The 19,598-nt window shown below is 39.3% G+C and overlaps 1 protein-coding gene across 2 annotated transcripts in view; it reads left to right on the forward strand.

Annotated features, from left to right (window-relative positions):
- The first annotated feature begins 6,120 nt into the window (after positions 1 to 6,120).
- The window catches only part of tmtc2a (transmembrane O-mannosyltransferase targeting cadherins 2a), a 37,174-nt gene continuing 23,696 nt past the window's right edge, over positions 6,121 to 19,598 (forward strand). The window contains exon 1 of one of the 2 annotated variants that reach the window (XM_067428124.1): positions 6,121 to 6,494. In XM_067428124.1, the coding sequence (XP_067284225.1) occupies positions 6,412 to 6,494 (83 nt within the window). In that variant the 5' untranslated portion in view covers positions 6,121 to 6,411. Of the gene's footprint in view, positions 6,495 to 10,669; positions 10,794 to 19,598 lie in introns of those variants that run through there. The other variant, XM_067428125.1, reaches the window with a different exon arrangement.

A 19,598-nucleotide genomic window follows, 5' to 3' on the forward strand; every position in this document is an offset into this window, starting at 1 on the left:
TATTAATCCGACGCTGAGCTCTTCATTATTTTTAGCCATTGCCCAGGCAGAGACCATTATTCTCCTGACTTGCAGGTTTTAGTTAATATTCATAAATGAAACGCCCCGAAGTAGCTGTTGTCTTAACCTGATTGATTCTTCAGTGTTTTTGCTTGATCAAAACCCTTTTAAGAACTAGCAGCATTTAAGGCACAAAGAAACATTTTTCTGACTTTGTTTCTTGTGCGTCTGCTTTACTTGCTTACTACACAGATCAGGCCACCATTATGACACCTTCCTAATATTGTGTTGGTCCCCCTTTGCCTGCCAAAACAGCCCTGGTCTCCACTAGATGTTGAACCTCCATTAGCTTCTGGGATTGTTGATAATTATGGGATGTCATAGTTTTTGAGTAATATGGTTTCAAACTTAGCCTCGCACTTAGTGGCAAAAGTGGTTACGGAAAACCTGTTGAACTTCTGCTGAAACATTAACAAATCAATGTGACTAAATGACTGTGTAAATGAGTGTTTACAGACTCCAGTGAATTTATATTTCCATTGTAGTAATTACAAGTCATTATTTATTGAATTCAAACAGTAGGGTAAATATTTGAGGAAAGTTTCTTTCAGGGAAAGTAGGCCACGTTGCTAAGCCTAAGCATGCAATTCCTGCTTCTAATGACTTTTCCTTCTCTAACAGCTCCACGTCCATTTATCATGGCACCACTTGACCAGAACAATGCATCCTTTCTGCCATTATTTATGGAGAAGATAGATGTTGTTAGTGTGTGGAGATAAGCATATTTGACACTGCAGTACTTGAGCCAGAACTTCACTGTATTTGTTTCTGCCAGTCTAATACTTTGCCAAAATAAGTCTGTTGACCATATGTTTTTATCACGAATTCATCTTTTTAGCGGAAGTATTATGGCATATCCTGTTCTGCGTCTAAATTAGAGAAAGGAAAAGCTTCAGGATAATGCCATGATGCACTCCACAACATCTCTTTGAGACAGAAATAGCAAAGCGATGGGAAACCAGCTTACGCACTCCCTTATTTCCTGAAATATTTCTTTGCATGCGAGGGAGGCTGAGGAAATGCTTCTCTATCATCACCAAGAATTTGAACAAAACAAGTTTCCTTTTTAGTACATCATCAAAAATGCAATGTGTCTCTTAAAGAAACTGGTTTGTTTGCTTATGAGGAGAATCAATTTTTCACTTTACAAAACAGCTGCTGTCCCATGAAGTCTCGTGGTCAACTACCATGGTTTGTTTCACCGACCTCATGACTTCAGGATATAAATAATAACACATTTACCAAAGCTGGATGGACTTCAAGAAACAGCTAACATGTGTTAACCTTGCAGGGCTTGTTTAGAAAGAATGTGTTTTGTGTTTATCTGTGCTGCTTTTAATTTTTTTATTTTTTTCTATGTAAACATGCTAAATGGATGTGGAATAAAAGAAAATGACACTTTGTTCACACTTTAGATCAGGATCCTATTCTCACTATTATCTAACTACAACTTTTGAATTAATAAACTCCTACTGTTTATTAACAGTTAGTATTAAGGTTTTTGTTAAATATAGGCACGGATTAAGGGATGTTAAATATGATTGTGCAGAATAAGGCATTAACATCTGCTTCATAAGTACTAATAAACAGCCAAAGTTCATGTGGATGCTAAATAATCGTGAGAATTGGACCCTAAACTAAAGTGTTACCGATACTTTTACTAAGAAAATGTATCTTGAGTGCCATGTTTTTAGAATAGCATGTCATTAACACAACGGTCAAATACATCCTTCTAGCGCATGTTAGAAAAACTAATGTTAGAATTATTCACATTATTCTGAACGTCTTTTTGCTTTTAAAAACGAGAGGCCGAGCAGTGGAGTTGAGGGTGGGAAAGGCAAGGATTAGCTGATTTTTATTTTGTATACATTTTAATAGCTCTGAACTTGAAATATTTGAGTAAGCTAATTCATACATTTAACATAAAAATATTATGTTATCTGAAAATGTTTTAGTAGTGGAAACTTGACTTTAATTAATTCAATAAAGGTCACCTTGGTTACACGGTGCTTTGATAGCATTAGCATATCAATTGCTGAATGAGGACAGTAATATAATACATTTAACATGCTGTATATATACAGGTCCTTCTCAAAAATTTAGCATATTGTGATAAAGTTCATTATTTTCCATAATGTAATGATAAAAATTAAACTTTCATATATTTTAGATTCATTGCACACCAACTGAAATATTTCAGGTCTTTTATTGTTTTAATACTGATGATTTTGGCATACAGCTCATGAAAACCCAAAATTCCTATCTCAAAAAATGAGCATATTTCATCTGACCAATAAAAGAAAAGTGTATTTAATACAAAAAAGTCAACCTTCAAATAATTATGTTCAGTTATGCACTCAATATTTGGTCGGGAATCCTTTTGCAGAAATGACTGCTTCAATGCGGTGTGGCATGGAGGCGATCAGCCTGGGGCACTGCTGAGGTGTTATGGAGGCCCAGGATGCTTCGATAGCGGCCTTAAGCTCATCCAAAGTGTTGGGTCTTGCATCTCTCAACTTTCTCTTCCCAATATCCCACTGATTCTCTCTGGGGTTCAGGTCAGGAGAGTTGGCAGGCCAATTGAGCACAGTAATACCATGGTCAGTAAACCATTACCAGTGGTTTTGGCACTGTGAGCAGGTGCCAGGTCGTGCTGAAAAACCAAATCTTCATCTCCATAACGCTTTTCAGCAGATGGAAGCATGAAGTGCTCCAAAATCTCCTGATAGCTAGCTGCATTGACCCTGCCCTTGATAAAACACAGTGGACCAACACCAGCAGCTGACATGGCACCCCAGACCATCACTGACTGTGGGTACTTGACACTGGACTTCAGACATTTTGGCATTTCCTTCTCCCCAGTCTTCCTCCAGACTCTGGCACCTTGATTTCCGAATGATATGCAAAATTTGCTCTCATCCGAAAAAAGTATGTTGGACCACTGAGCAACAGTCCAGTGCCGCTTCTCTGTAGCCCAAAGCAGCTTGACCTGGGGAATGCGGCACCTGTAGCCCATTTCCTGCACACGCCTGTGCACGGTGGCTCTGGATGTTTCTACTCCAGACTCACTCCACTGCTTCCGCAGGTCCCCCAAGGTCTGGAATCGGTCCTTCTCCACAATCTTCCTCAGGGTCCGGTCACCTCTTCTCGTTGTGCAGCGTTTTTTGCCACACTTTTTCCTTCCCACAGACTTCCCACTGAGGTGCCTTGATACGGCACTCTGGGGACAGCCTATTGGTTCAGATATTTCTTTCTGTGTCTTACCCTCTCGCTTGAGGGTGTCAATGATGGCCTTCTAGACAGCAGTCAGGTCGGCAGTCTTACCCATGATTGCGGTTTTAAGTAATGAACCAGGCTGGGAGTTTTTAAAAGCCTCAGGAATCTTTTGCAGGTGTTTAGAGTTCATTAGTTGATTCAGATGATTAGGTTAATAGCTCGTTTAGAGAACCTTTTCATGATATGCTCATTTTTTGAGATAGGAATTTTGGGTTTTCATGAGCTGTATGCCAAAATCATCAGTATTAAAACAATAAAAGACCTGAAATATTTCAGTTGGTGTGCAATGAATCTAAAATATATGAAAGTTTAATTTTTATCATTACATTATGGAAAATAATGCACTTTTATCACAATATGCTAATTTTCTGAGAAGGACCTGTATATGTTCTCAAATGACTTGTCACCATGACTAAAAAAATCCAACATAAGGGAAACTCTTCTAAACTATAACAAAACATTGAACACTATTAAATGTCCACCTTAACATTAATATAACACTTTAATTTTGGAATGGACTGTACAATGTTTTCACTGCCATCCAAGCTGGACATCCAAGCCCTGGCAGGATTGTGTGAGAACGGGGTGAGGAGGGAAATGATGGGAAAAGTCAATGGGGACCCAGCGAAGCTTCCGGTCAGCGGGGGAAGCAGGGAGGAACCACACAATAATCCTTATCAGGCATCAGTGCTTTAATATGGGAACTGTATGGGAAAAGAAGAACAAGGAGAGAAGAGGGGAGGCTAAGAGTGAGCGAGATTGGAAGGAAAGAGAGGTGCTATTTATCTTTTCATCAGTGATTCAAAGGGACTAAACAGGATGTGCAGATGGAAAATATTCTGTTATTATTTCTCGCTCTTTCAGTTTCGTCTCTATTTCTCCCTCACTCAAACGTATGCCAATCTCATCTACAATGACGCAAGATGAGCTCCATCTGAAAATAATCAGCTTCTTTTTTTGCCTCACTGTCTGAAGTGTTAACAGGATTTCAAGGAATTAATTCATGTCTGGCTGAAGGACGTACATGAATAAAATGTGCTCAAGTTCTCTCAGAGTATCATTTATGCACCGTGGGCCTCAATCCAAATGTGATGATTGTAGAAATCACATATCTATTTTTTCAGTTGTGGATGAAAATGTAAACAGGTTCTTGTAATGTGTTTCCTATCATAAATTGGACAGCGATGTGAAAGGTTTCAGATTAAAATGTTTTGCCCGGGGAACATTTTCCTATAATATCCTCACTGCCTTTACAAAGTTTGGCTGAATGGAAACTATAACAAAATCTCTCATTAGGCAAGCTGCCTTTTACAAATATGCCAACATGACAGATTTTAAATATATAAACATATGCATGACCAGTGTTGGGGAAAGTTACTTTAAAAAGTTACTTAGTTACTTTTATATGGAAAGTAATCTAATGTTATTTTTGAAGATGAAGAACAAAATATAAAATATTTTGCCAAGTCAAGTTTGGTTCTATTATTTAAATACAGTTGAACTTGGTGTGTTTTCCTGCTGGTCTAAATGAAGCAGGTGCTATTTCGGCGCAGGAGTGGTCCAGACTCCAGACTGTGGCACTGCTGTTTCCTGTTTGATATTTATCAGCTGTGTTAGAAAAAAATAACGCAATGAGAAACAAAACTAATTCAATTCCAAAACATTTCTTGGCCTTTGGGTCATCTTTGCATGCAAGCTGTTGCTTGTGTTTTATTTTTATGGTTTGTATTTTAATATTGTATTATTTGCAGTTAACATTTGTCTTGTTTACCCTAGAACACACTTGCAACCAAGCTGTGGGGTATAAAAGTGCTAGAAACTAGCTATTGTTCAATTGGCTTTTTTTAATTGCACACTTTTGAGTTTAACATCTATTCCATCTGACGGTTTGTATCCCCAGCAGAATGCTGAACAGATCAGGTCGGAGCTTATGTTGATCTCTGAAAGAAGCAGTTGTCCTCCCAGTGGGGTTGATGGTCAAGGGTCAACAGCTTGAGGTCAGCGGGGTGGATAAGGAGTGGACTGACGACACTGGGGTACAAATGATCTCCTCTCTCGCTCTTGTTCCTGTTTGACTCCTGCAGATTCACACATGCTCTGAGCAGGTTTTGCTCCAGCTGCTCCTCAGTGGGGAGGGATTTTCAGAAAGAATCACATGGAAAAAAGTGCAACTCACCACAGGGCGCAAAAAGATCTCATTCATTATCTACACTTCCTGCTAAGAAAATGATTATTAGATCAAATATTTTTATGGTTTATTACAGAGGCCTTCAAACTGTTCTGTTCAAAACAGAAAGGGAGTGACAGGGGATCTGTGGAAAATAGATAGAGGACAGTACATACGTGAGTAGAAAAATATGGGCCTACAGACTAATCTTAATAGAAACAAATTTAAGATTTAAAATAAAACATTTTCAGTGTAGCCTATATATTGGGTGTTTATAAAATATATCACACTAGGATGATAATGTGGCGGTCCGTGGCATCTAAAAAAATGAAATCCCCTGGTTTATTATAGTTTAGTAACTTCTCGTTCTCAAATGGCGCTCCAAAGTGGGATATTTATTGTGTATAGCCTACCAATTAATGGAATTTAGTGTAGTTGGCTAATATAAATGAATTTGTTTGTTGTTCATAACAAATGTAAATGCTGCAAACTAACGCAATTGCATTTTATGTTCGAGCTCTAAATGAGTTTAATAGGGCAAGGCTCTCAGTGCGATGATGCTGATGCTTCTCCAGCTTGTAAATTGATTTCTGCGCATGCGCGGCTTTCCCAAATATCACACGCGTGCTGTGTTTGATAGGAGGGTGTAACTGCAACGGGATGTTTCACTACGGTTTGGATGAAGAGCAACCGATTGCTCTCCGTTTATTAGCGAACGCACAGTACGAACGCAATTTGAGGGCTGAATAAAGCCTTGGACTGAAAATGGGTTAGACGAGCGATGGTTGTTTCTGAAACTCTTCCGATCTCGCAGCGGGAGCAAAACAATGAGGACAACAGCAAACAGAGACAGGGACTGATCAGTGTCATTCATTCCTGGACTTTCTTTTCTCCTGTTTGTCGTTGAGATGAAAGTGGAGCTGGTGTGCAGTGCTGTGGCTCTGCTTCTTTACATGAACACACTGAGCGCTGATTTCTGCTATGATGACAGGTACAGTCCTTCTCCATCACTTCATCTTGACAGTTATTGACAATAATGACAGCAATGACACCAGTGTGTTCAGTTAAACGAGCTTTTACTCAAACATTTCGCCGCACAGATAAAGTCAGCTGCTGTGTTTATGCTGTACGCGCTGTTTGTGTTGTGTAGTTTGTCAAAAACACATTTAATTTCGTGAAAACAGCTTCTAAAGTACTACATTCACCCAAAATAGATGTGCTTAAAATATAGGATACCTTCATATTGTGAGATATCCGCTATTATTGCTTTAGTGTTCGCGCACCTCTGTAGTGGAAACCGGGGCTATAGTTGTCACACTTTTTTAAAATCCAGTAAATATTTATCAGGTTAGGCTTTGTTTATTAATTTTTAATCAACATGAAACTAAAAATGTTAAAGTTAGTCTGTTGTACAAACACGTAGGTAGCTAGTTAAATGTGACAACTTGCCCCAGAGCTCTCCAAACACTGCTTATTTTGTAGCCAAGATGTCTTAATCAAATTGACATATCAGTTATTTTAGTAGACTACAAGACCTGCCATATGTTGAGACATCAAATATGTGTACTGTTAGGAAACACTGATCTAATGCCACCTTAGTTATATGGCTATTGACAACTAGTCTCATTTTTGACTGTGTGGGCTTGCTGTCATTGTCTTTCCCCAGTCCCCACCAATACATTTATGTTTATTTTTGGGAAATTATTTAAAACCTTTTCAGCATGCTTTGCCAGACAAAACCCCGGGCGTCTTTGTTTGTTTACTGCAGCGAAATGACCCATGAAATGATGGGTTTAGTGGAGTAGCCAACACAACAGGGTAAGTGATAATTTGTGCAAACGTGTCCAGCTGCTTCTGATTCCGTTAAGATTAATTGATAAACTCCCTGGTGGAACTTAATTTGGCTTTGCAGATCATTTCAAGAACTTACGGGTACTACATCATGATATGTTCATGATATACTTTCTTTTATTTGTTTCAATATCTCATTAGCTCTTTCCATCCTCCTATTTCTATGCAAATCTTGGGATATTGCATAGAAAAAAGCTGGATAGAAATGCATTAATTCTTAAAATGTGCATAATTTATGCACTCATTTGAGGCGGATAATGTTTTTATCTGATAAGAAGACATGCACGTAAACTACAATGGAAACATATTTAGAAATAATAAATACATTTGAATAAATCCCTCAATATGCAAAAGAAGAAAAAAAACCTCAGGTGACTGCATCAACAGAGGACGTGATTAGATAACTGGACTCAAATGTTGCTTCCTTCTGAAATGCCTGAGCCAAAGCCTGTCATTAGAATGATGTGGTATAATTACCTCCCAGAAATCTTTTGAACACCAGGCATCCTCAGAGCACAGGATAACATGACAGTGTTTATTGCGTTTCATCTGCACACTCTGGGGCGCAAGTCATTTATGATATAATTGACAAAAAAAGAGTCACAGTGGCTTCCTTGCAGCAAATTCCTCTTTTTTTATATTCCTTTTTGTGCTATTTTGTTCTTTTGACCACATGGGGTGGGAACAATGCTTTATTCACAGATATTTTATGTGAAATTCCAATTTTGTGCATATTTTAAATTCCCAAACTCTGCTATTGACCTCCAAATCCCAAAACCCCAAACTGACCTCCAAAATGCCAGTCACATTTTCACCTGGGCAGATAGTCATCATACTTAGCTGATCTACCCAGTGACTAAGACTGAGTTAGTTCACCCAAAAATGAAATGCATGTAATTAAAAACTCACCTTAATGTCGTTCCACACACGTAAGACCTCCGTTCATCTTCAGAACACAGTTTAAGATATTTCATATTTAGTCCGAGAGCATATGCAAGTGTATCCACACTTTACTGTCCATGTCCAGAAAGGGAATAAAAACATCATCAGAGTAGTCCATATGTGACATCAGTTAGTTCATTAGAATCTCTTGAAGCATCGAATATACATTTTGGTCCAAAAATCACAAAAACTACAACTTTTTTCAACATTGTCTTCTCTTCCCTCTTTGTGTCAATTCTCAAATAAAGATTCACATGGTTATAAATATGCATATTAATTCATGATTAGGATCGTGTGTCAAACTGCCAAACTGCTAAAATCACATGACATTGGTGATCCGAATCATAACTCTATATGCTGATTCACAACCGTTTGAATCTTTATTTGAGGATCCGTAACCGTTTGAATCTTTATTTGAGGATCCGTATCTGTTTGAATCTTTATTTGAGGATCCGTAACCGTTTTAATCTTTATTTTATAGTTCGAACCAGTTGTAAGGGTGATGCAAGAAGTGTGTTTGTAAATGTTAAATCACGACCTGTGACCTTTAATTTTCAGATGAGACCCAGTGTTAATTTAAACCCAAGAGAGGCACACATGTATGCACCCTCCTCTGTCCCTCTTGAGTGACCACAGATACCCAATCAGTAGGGCTGTAACGATATGCGATATGAAATCGAAATCGCAATACGCAGGTCCACGAACCTGTATCGCGATGTGTGAAGGTAGAATCGCGACACACCCCTTCCAACTCCCAGAATTATCCTTCCTGTCCAGGTCCAACTTTTAAGTCAGCAGTATGGCAACATTTCGCCGGTGGAGAACAAGGATGGCAATCGTGTAGTTGACGAGACTCACACAATTTGCCGTAAGTGTTTCGAGAAGCTTCCCCAACCGGCCGGCAACACAACCAACATGCAGATGCTGGAGACACACTGCAAGCGTGGTGTGAGCGTTTCGTTTCTGTTGCGTTTTAGCCGCGGGGCGGCTGCGTGGCGTTTTCTCTTTTTTTGCACACCAGAAGCGTGTCTGACACAGCGCTTCTGCTGGTATTGATGTACAGGATGTAAATATATATTGCCTATTGATACCGCAAAGAAAACGTCGGCAGTAGCCTATTGACCACACAGATATATGGTATTGATGGCAAAATAGGCTACAGAATATTTTGTTCTGCATTGACAGGTTTAATATTTCAAAATCGATAATTATGTTGTTTCTTATTATTAAAATTAGGCCTATATCTGCATTTATGTTAACCTACAGACTTTCAAACATGAACATGTCATTTATTAATATGCATTTGTGTCAAAATGACATACAAACATCTTTTCCTATTCTATTTTGCCTGGAAACGCTTCCAACACGCTCGCGTGTCGAGTTAAAAATAGGCGTCTCTTCTATTTGAAGCATGCATGCGTTTTCCGTGCGTGTCACGCAGGCATTATGCAAACTCTAACCGGTTAACATGAGAGCCGAAATAAAAACGGACACGCCACGCAGCCGAGACGCTCAGGCACGCTTGCAGTGTGTCCCCACAACCCAACAGCAGCAGCCTACACTGCCTAGTTTATTCCAAGCAAAGTTACCAGCCAATTCAGATCGAGCACAAAAAATTTGAAAAAACTTCTGGAGAAAACAAAGGCTAAGGTGGAGGAAGGGTTGAGTACCGCTAAATCCATCACAATCACCACAGATGGATGGACGTCCCGTACTACAGACAGCTATATGACCATAACCTCACACTATTACGGCCGATTGGCAAATAGCAAACCCCGCCCAAGCACGCGCTAGAGATTGATTGAAGAAGAATTTTCAAAATGCTCGAATCATCTCCACTATGGACTTTAGTTCTGTTTGTTTTTCAACAGTATTTTATTACAAAGAAAACAGAAGTGTTATAGCTTTGGTTATATAGTTTAATTTACTTAGGTATTTTGTTAATAATTTGCATAGTTAATATTGTTATTTGGTGTTCAGTTTATACAGGTTTTTCAAATGTTATTTAATAAAATATTTTTTTCCGCCTCAAAATATCTTTTGAACTGTTTTGTTTCCCCCCATATCGAGGTTTGTATCGTACCGTGGGTCAAAAATCGTGATACGAACCGAACCCTGGGTTTGGTGTATCGTTACAGCCCTACCAATCAGTACACTGACCCTGCTGAGTCATTCATCAAATCGACCTTCTCTCATAAAGGTCAACAGTCCTGCGTCCTTCCCCTGGTCCCCGGGGTTTAAGTTGCTTTGATTTATGTGTTTGTGTGCACAAGGCATAATCAAAGTATCTGGTGATTGGTTTTCTGTGATTCCAGACTCTACTCCTGGGATTTTTTTTCTGTCTCTGACTGTGGTCATGCACCAGCTGTTGAAATGCGGTTGCAGTCTTGGGCTTCCAGAGCTCTGGGATACCGCGCTCTGCCTCTGTTTTCTTAATCACGTCAAGTGTTTTTCCTTGGAACGTTACGGAGGCTTGTCCTCACTCCATGCGCCAACGGTAATATCAATAAAAAAGCGAGTAAAGCATTCTTGGTATGAAATGTCCAACTCGACTGAAGGCAGAGGACGTCAGCCAGTACAGTGTTAATCCTGCTGGGGGAAATTTATTTTTACATGTCTTGAGAGCGATGTTTGAGAGTCGCTATGTGATCTGGTGCCAGTTGTGCTTTTCTAAATCATTTTCCATGACTGTGACTGTGAGTAATAAGACCTCGCTTACAAGGTTTTTGCCCTCTGGATGAGTTTCATGTAGCTTGCAGAGATAAGATCTTGCTGTTTGTTTTGAATGCTAGTTATATCAGCGCAGAGATTTCCATAGGATGTCCTTCACTGATTAGCTCAGGTTCAGCTGTGTCCATATCCATGGTGGACAATAACTGGTCTCACGGTTCAGTTCGATTACGATTATTATGCCATCGATTCAGTTCAATTCGATGTCACGATGCATCATAATGCATTGACAATGCACTGCATCCTCATTTACACAATTTTGTCAATAAATACAAGCAGATATATGAACTGAAAGTTTAACTTTACCGGCTCAAAAAAAAAAAAACATGCTTCTTGAATGTATCAAACATCAAACAAAACTCAAGTCTAGGTAAAAAAAGACAATAGGAGCATTTAGAATACACAAAGGTGAAAACTAAAAGCCACGTTAGGAGGTGGTCTGGGCCGAATTACAGTCAAAACCGAAGTCTAAATGCATCTAGTTATTGAAACCACATATGTAAATTTGACTTATCCCAACAAAACTCTCTTCATCAAGCTAACACACAAACTACCACAAATAAAACCGAAAGTAAGTCGCAGATACTCAATACACAATCATATTCATTAAAAATACAGAAACTAAATGATCTTACCAGTGTTGTTGCTGTGCTCTCTCCTATTGCGGTCTTTGATTTTTAAATTAGCTGATGACCAATAAAATGCAGCTCATATCTGCTGTTTTCAGTGACGTGCACTTCATTAAATCTGCGTATAGTGCTGGAATTGAAGATCTGCTTTATATCTGTCTTGCGGAGATAGGCCCTACATTTATGTTCGCAAGTGTAAATGAAATCGTTTTGATAAATCAGATAGCTTTGATTTACACACAGCGCATGTGTTCTCCAGGCTGTGCTTACCAGGTTGTTCATGAAAGTCGAAATGTGCACAGATTTTGGCTTTTAAAGTAGTATTTCTCACTTGCATCTTGCCTACCTTTAGCCTGACAAGCCAGACCCACATCAAGATCTTTGGTCTGGAAACTCACCATCGACAGGGCTCAATCCGAGGGGCAGGAAAAACGGTCCCTCTGCACACGATAGGATAGCACTACAACCAACCAGAGCAACGATGGTGAAACGGGAGCTCATTGACAGATTAAACATTCGCTGTATCCGGTCGGCAAAATTCCGAATACATCTTCCCTTCTTATGAATGACTTCAGTGCCGTTCTTTTATCAGAGAAAAGCTTAACTCCAAGTCTTCCAGAGTTGCGGTCAAAGCTGATTCGAAAGACCGCCGTTTGCCAGTTTCTGTGTTTACTAGAAGCACGCAAGCTCCTACATTCACCCATTCATACACCGACGGCGATGTCAGCCATGTAATCCAGCTCGTCGGAAGCATGTAATCCAGCTCGCCATCCAGCTCGTCGGAAGCAGCTGGGGTTAGGTGTCTTGCTCATGGACACTTCGACACTTGGTCAAGTGGAACCGGGGATCGAACCACCAACCTTCTGGTTTGTAGCCAACCTACATGAACCACTGAGCCACTGCCGCCCCATATCGAATCGTCCTCGTCTGCTTCATGATGCATCGTAGAAACGATTAATTTCGACACCCTTAATGGACGACACGTTAGTTTTCGGGGGTTTAGGCATATTCCACTTGTAGGGCGGGCAGCTGCTGCTTTATCTGTTACATTTGACCTTTGGTACTGTTCTTGTGTAAAGACTTTTTTAATTCAATCCAGTCATGTAGTGCTGGCCACATCGCTCTTCATTTTTTTGTGTGCATCTGTAACAGTCCTTAAACATGTGACCCTAGAAATGTATAATGGGCCTCAAGGGGGATTTTCAAAGAAAACATCCCTCTCTCTTCCAGCTGTGTGACACATATGCTTAACCAGTTCAATGTTGCGTAATACTGTGAAGCTTCGTATAGGAGAGGAATGCTATTTTTCCCTGAAGTGACTGGAGTCTCCTTCAAACAAGCTGGGAATGTTAAGCATTTCACCGTACCTTCATTGTTGCGTTCAGTTTGATGGGTGTTGTTTTATTATGGTGAGAGACTGTATAGCACTTTACGGTTTTAGTAAGAACTTTTCATAATCCGCCAGTGTGTAAGTATTGTGATTGCTAGATGGTATCAAATATGAGGATGGCTGTGTGATCTTGACAGGTGTACAGATTATTAATAATTAAATAACCATTCATTTATAAATCAATTTAGGCTGCATTTTGATCACATGTATGAGGTTTTTGTGCACACTCGCGTGTCTCACAATGATTGATAGCTGTTTTGTTACCCATAGAGATTTTACATAAATGATGTGGTACAAATCACTCAATTGCCATCCACAAAAATAACAAAATATGTAAGTGATCTAGCTTCTCTAGTCTTTGTTTAAAATGTTAGTCCTTGCTAATATAGCCCTTGATATTAGTTGGCAACAGACCACTTATTTTATCAAATCATCTGTTCTAGACATGCTCTCATTCCTTTTAAAATGTCAGACTGTTATTTTTATTAAAGCTCTTGGGGTTTCAGGACAAAGTGTTTCCTGAAATTGTCTTTTTTTATCGATTTAGAAGTAGGTATGTGTCCATTGGTGGCCTGGGAACAAATTCAAGACAAAATGTAATTCAGTATACAGTATGTAATTCTCCAATCCATGTTTCCGACCTCAAAAACCATGTTCCTGGAATGAAATCGATGTTCGTGGAATTATCATCTTGCTCTATGCACTTCATAATGTTACTAACTAGAAAATAGTTATGATAGTTTTTTAATATTTTGTTTATACTGTGTATGTTAGTCAATTGCTGAACGTAATAACAAATCAATGCATTTACATTACTTTGTGGTTTTTGTCACAGCCTGTTAGTGTCTTCTGTCTTTTTTTCTCAGTTCAGGGTGTATTATTGAACCAGTTACAGTCCTAAATCCCCACATTGCCACCCGAACAATTAGCACTTCTTCTAACCGATCTGCTGTCATTCAGCACTGACTGCGGAGAGCAAGTGAAGAGTGTCTGATTTAAAGAGGGTAATTTGAGATCTTTGGAAGCTGAAGAGAGCGGTTTAACCGCACAGCCCAGACAAGAACATCATAGAGATGGTATATTTTATGAAGGAGAGGCAGATGGGCTTCATCAAAAGTACCAAAATCAATTTTAAAATCATTTTGAGTGGTTATAGTGAGCCGGAGGCCGAGTGCACGAGAGTCAGAGTGAGTGACTGAAAGGTTTGATTTGTTGCCAGTGGAAATGGTTGCATTGTAAAGCACTCCACGATCCACCCCTCAACCCCTAATATGCCATATTATTCCATTTGTGTAGAACACATGTAAGATGATGTTTTTTATGTTTGTTTTTTAAATGCACTATTGATTTATGCAACCTCTATGGGAGTTTGTGTAGATGTTATGCAGTATGTTGGGGGTTGGTACTTTGATTGCTTGCAGATTTGCACTGGTTATCCTTCTGTGGCCAACTCCGAGGAGCTGTCAGTAAACCCAGCTCACTTGAACTCTGTCTGAATCGAAAATCAGGGTGAAACCCCTCTTGTACCGGTCCGGGAATGACACTGGCCTCCTTGAGGGGGATCATCTAAAGGTCGAGTTTCTTGAAAGAAGGTAGCCAGTGTTGCAACGAAGAGGATGTCGCCTTTATTGAGCTTGACTAGCGTCTGTGTCGATATACTGCCATGGGATGTGACCTTTTGTACCCAGAAGCATCTAATAAATAGTTATTTTAGCAGAAAAGGGCATTGTTTTGTTTAGACAGGAGTGGATGGCTCACAGTTTTAGCACAGAAGGATATGTCATTGCAATTAGATTCTCTCTTGGTTTGCTACTGTATGTTCATCATTAGGAAGAATTTTACCGTGTGTACAGACTCCAGACTCTGACAGCTCCCATCACTGCCACTATGAGGTAACTTTTGGAAATGAAACCCCCCTTACATTCCCTCATAGAAGTCGTACCAGCATAAGTCTGGATCAAAGGATTCTGCAGAGCGGTTGTTGAGTTATGGAGTGTTCACACATGATGAAAACCTCAATCCCGAGGTCTCGCAGAGTTGAGGCATAATTTCCCATCCAGGTTAATGTTCAACAGACATCAGAATATGGTTGCTGATGGTTAAAATGTGTAATCAGTCTTTTCTATAAGTTCCCTAGAGTTCACAGCCTTTGGCTCATGTTTTTGTGGGTCGTCGATCGGCTCTGGACCCCAAATCAGATCGAGATTCATTAACACTCACTCACTCCACTCAACTAATTTAATCATTTATATTTATTTAACTTATTTGTATTAATCCATTTATATATATTTATTAATTTGAGTAGGCTGTTGGTTTTAGTCCTCATCCCTTACATTAGTAATATAGCATTACATTGCGTCATTTATTTACTTTAGTTATTTATTTCTTTACATATGTCTTACATATTACTTTCATCTATATTGATTTGAATTGTCATTCCTTTTCACTATAATATAGCATCATATGGCATCATCTATGTACTATTTGTTTTTTTGTTTGTTTGAAAATGACTTTATTTTCAGTAGGTTACTTGTTTTAGTTTTCAATCCTTACATTTGTAATTGCATCACTGTACCATTTGTCTGATTTAAACACTCCACAGTTTATCACAAACAACACTGATCCTAAAACAACGCCAAAATCAGCTTTTTAATGTTTTATTAATTAAATTCACAACAAAAAGAAACTCACCTTTTCTGTAAATTATAACTACATCATCATCAGTATGGTCACTAACTTTCATCAGAGACAGACAATCCCTTCGTTGGTCAAGCTTGGGTAATTGCTTAAATCAGATCACTCAGCGGCAATTTAAAAAGTTGTATTCTGTTCTATTAGTTTATATTGTAGTGCATGTTTATAGTTTTTGTTCTTTTGCAAACTCCCCTTTCTGCTGGATTTTGTCCTCATAATAGTTTTTAATTAACTTCGGCTGAGGGACCACACACATTTTATCCCAATGATTATCAGCTCTGTCTGTCCTGGTGTCACATTGCACTGGCATCTGCCTTCTCCCACAAACACATAGGTGGGCATAAAAACTCGCCACAGTAGGAGGAAATTCAAACCCTCACAAGCCCCCACAGATTACACACATTCGTAGCTGTTTGCTGTCTGTGTGATCGATGACGATTGTGTATCATCTTTCGGCAGCTCCCGGTCTCAGCACTCTCTGCCTCCTCCTGTCTTTGTCTTCCTCTTTCTTTTGTTCTCTACTCTTTCAAACACTTCCTCACCAGCCATGTGCCAGTTTGGAATCAGGGGAGCACACAAAAATAAATCCTCCGTTCTCAATGTCAGTACTGTGCATCTGACTGACAAATCCTCTAATGAATTGCTGCCTTTGCTCAGGTTGAGATTAATGACAGTCATAATCGTTTAAGCTCTCTCTCTCTCTCTGTGTGTGTGTGTGTGTGTGGATATAAAAGGGGATCTATCAACACAGTGTCCTGCAGTGATAATTGGGCGGCCTGGTTGACAGGTTAATCATAGGGTGATCATGGTTCCTGTGGATTGTGTGCTCCCAGTCATCTGTTAGGTGGTAGAAGAAGTCGACTGAATCAAATCCCAAGCTCTGTTAAACACTGCTGATTGTTTCTCGTATTGATCCTCCTTAATCTTTGTTCTGTTTTACTGGCAGGACCAAAGATAAACAGTCCAAGACCACCAGGGCAAATGCTTCTGTTTTAAATTCTCCAGTACAGTTTTTTCATTATGAATAATGGTCAGTCTCACTTTTTGTCAAATGTGATCAGTGACCAACAAACAATGCAGAATCTGTATTTCTCATTAGATTTACGTCACAATGTTTGACATTCATCAAAATCCTAAAACATAATTTTCCTAGTTTGAATTAGATTATTCATCCCAGATTTGGAAATTACCCCAAAAAAGAAAATTATCAGATAATTTACTCACCTTCAATCCATCCAAGGTGTATATGACATTCTTCTTTTGTGCTTATTTGTCTTGCACATAAAAAACAAAACTGCTGAGGAAATAAAAGGGATAATTCACCCAAAAATGTAAATGTATGATTCACTTATCCTCAAGCCACCCTAGGTGTAGATGACTACACAATTGAAGTTATATTTAAAATATGTCCTGGCTCTTCCAAGCATTATAATGGCAGTGCATGGCAGCCCAAAATTTAGAGGCCAAAAAAGTGCATCCACCCATTATAAAAGTTATCCATACAGCTCCGGGGAGTCAATAAAGGCCTTCTGAAGAGAAGTGGGTTTGTGTAAGAAAAATATCCATATTTAAAACATTATAAAGTAAACATTATAAAGCTTCCGGCCGTTCGCCTTCCACATTTAACTTACTAGAAAGTGTCACTCCTCTCGCAGTTCAAAATGCTTTTGCTACGTCTGTCGTCATCGTTGTGCCTGTTTTGCTTTTTTCATAAGTTGAATATGGAAAGTGGTCCATCCGGAAGCTAGATATTATACTTTATAACATGTTAAATATGGATATTTTTCTTAACAAAACCCAACAATTCGCATCAGAAGGCCTTCATTAACCCTCTGGTGTAGTGTATTACTTTCTAGTGTATTACTTACCGGGGTAGTGTATTCTACTACAAAAGCCAGGACATTTTTATATATAACTCTGATTGTGTAGCCTGACGTGGTCATACTCTGAAACTGCTCCATTGGGCTGTGATAATGGGGTGTGTATCAACCGAACCAGGAAAGGCATCAATTGGAAAGACCTACAACCAATCAGAGCAACGAAACGACGCATTGTCAAATGTCAACATAGTTCAACTGCACTGTGTTGCCAAGTCCGCGTTTTTTTTCCCCGCGGGTTTTTTCTATATCCGCGGGTTGAAGCGACTATTATGTGATATATACACCCAATTTTAGCAGGCAACCTTGCCAATGGCGGGTTTTGTTGTAAAAACTTGGCAACCCTGTCTGCACGCGCTCTGGAATCAGGCTGGAATACACGATCTTTGCCGGTGTTGTAAAAAAATAAAATAATTTAATGATACACAGAGTACTTACCCAACATGATCATCGTTTCTGAGAGAAACTGTGAAGGTGAATGCATACAAACAAGCTCTCCGTTTGAACAAATATAATCCAAGCCCCTTTGATGACGTGCATGATTACGTTACTGTTGATCATCTGTCCGTCATCGTCTAAAGCCCGCCCTGATGATCTCATTGGTCTGAACAGTTTCTGTTCGGAGATAATTACTCCTCTATGGATTGAGGCCAGACCGAACTGCCCAACCTAAAAATTTTGTGGGCGGGGCTAAGTTCGGCTGGCATCCAGGCTACCGATTGTGTAGTCGTATACACCTAGGGTGGCTTGAGGGTAAGTAAATGTGTATTTTCATTTTTGGGTAAACGATCCCTTTAATTTCCGAAGTAGCTTTGCTTTTTATGTGCAAGACAAATAAGCACAATCTACATACCAGTTAATCATATTTTAGAAATTTCTTCTCAATTAAGCAGTTACATTTTTCTAGTGCTATAGTTTTTCTTGTTTAAGTCAGCTTTATCTGTGCTAATACTTCACTGCGCTTGACATTATTCATGCATATACTGTCAATGCTACCTGCATCGCATTCAAAGCCCCTAATTTTGCCTTCCTAGATGGATTTTTAAATGACTTAAAATGTCACATCTTCAGCTGCTTTATGAGTGCAGTAGAGATTCATTAGGCCATGTCACAGAGCGTGGCAGCAAAGTCCGTCATCGTCTCAGGTCTATTCAGCCAAATCCTCCACGCTTTTAAGCTCAACTTGTATTTCTAGGTAATTACTGCTGCTTCAATAGTCACATCATTTTTATGAATCCCTAATTCAAGGGGATGTTTTTATATCCTCTCACGCCGTAAAAAGGAAAGCAAATAAGTCGGGAAGGAAATGTTACGGTTTTAAATGGGCCTCTGCTGTATTTTTCACACCTGCACCCCTCCAGCGCTGAGCCAGGCGGTCCACATTAATGCGTTTCCCATTAGAAGTATTTTCTTTAGGATGTAAGTGTGGAGAGAATAGTGCATGGATTCAGAGAGATTGATTTTGTTGCTGATATGGATGGATGTCTTTGTTATGTAAAAAGACACTTGAAAGAATTGAGGGTTTGAAGAACAAAGATAGCGTCTCAACAAGTAACCTCCTGAGGGAGAACTGCAACTTTATCATTTTGTACATATCACTTGTACGAAATCACTCAAGCCTACATTATCTTAATGATAGGCTGTATGTAGGGAGGGGGGTGATGTTGTTTGCTTTGTGTTTTAGTTTTATTCTGCTCAGAGCGATGGGGCGACATTAGTAACCACATTCAGGTCATATTTCATTCCTATTCAAATCTTTTTGGGGTCTGTAATTCATCACCAGTCCGGAAGCAATCTGTTTGCTTTTCCTGTGTTTCCCCTAGATAAGAGGTGCATAGAGCGTTTCGCCTGCCGTGTAAAGAAAGATCGCAGTGATATGAGGACTTGTTTAGGTTCGCTGTCTGCAGCGCTCTCATTGCTATGCAATGCCATTACCGGTCAGATGATACAGTTAATTTATTGTACAGGGATGGAGGGTTTGC

The sequence above is a fragment of the Pseudorasbora parva genome, chromosome 20 (genome assembly GCF_024679245.1).
Source record: "Pseudorasbora parva isolate DD20220531a chromosome 20, ASM2467924v1, whole genome shotgun sequence".
In the NCBI taxonomy this organism is placed as follows: domain Eukaryota; kingdom Metazoa; phylum Chordata; class Actinopteri; order Cypriniformes; family Gobionidae; genus Pseudorasbora; species Pseudorasbora parva.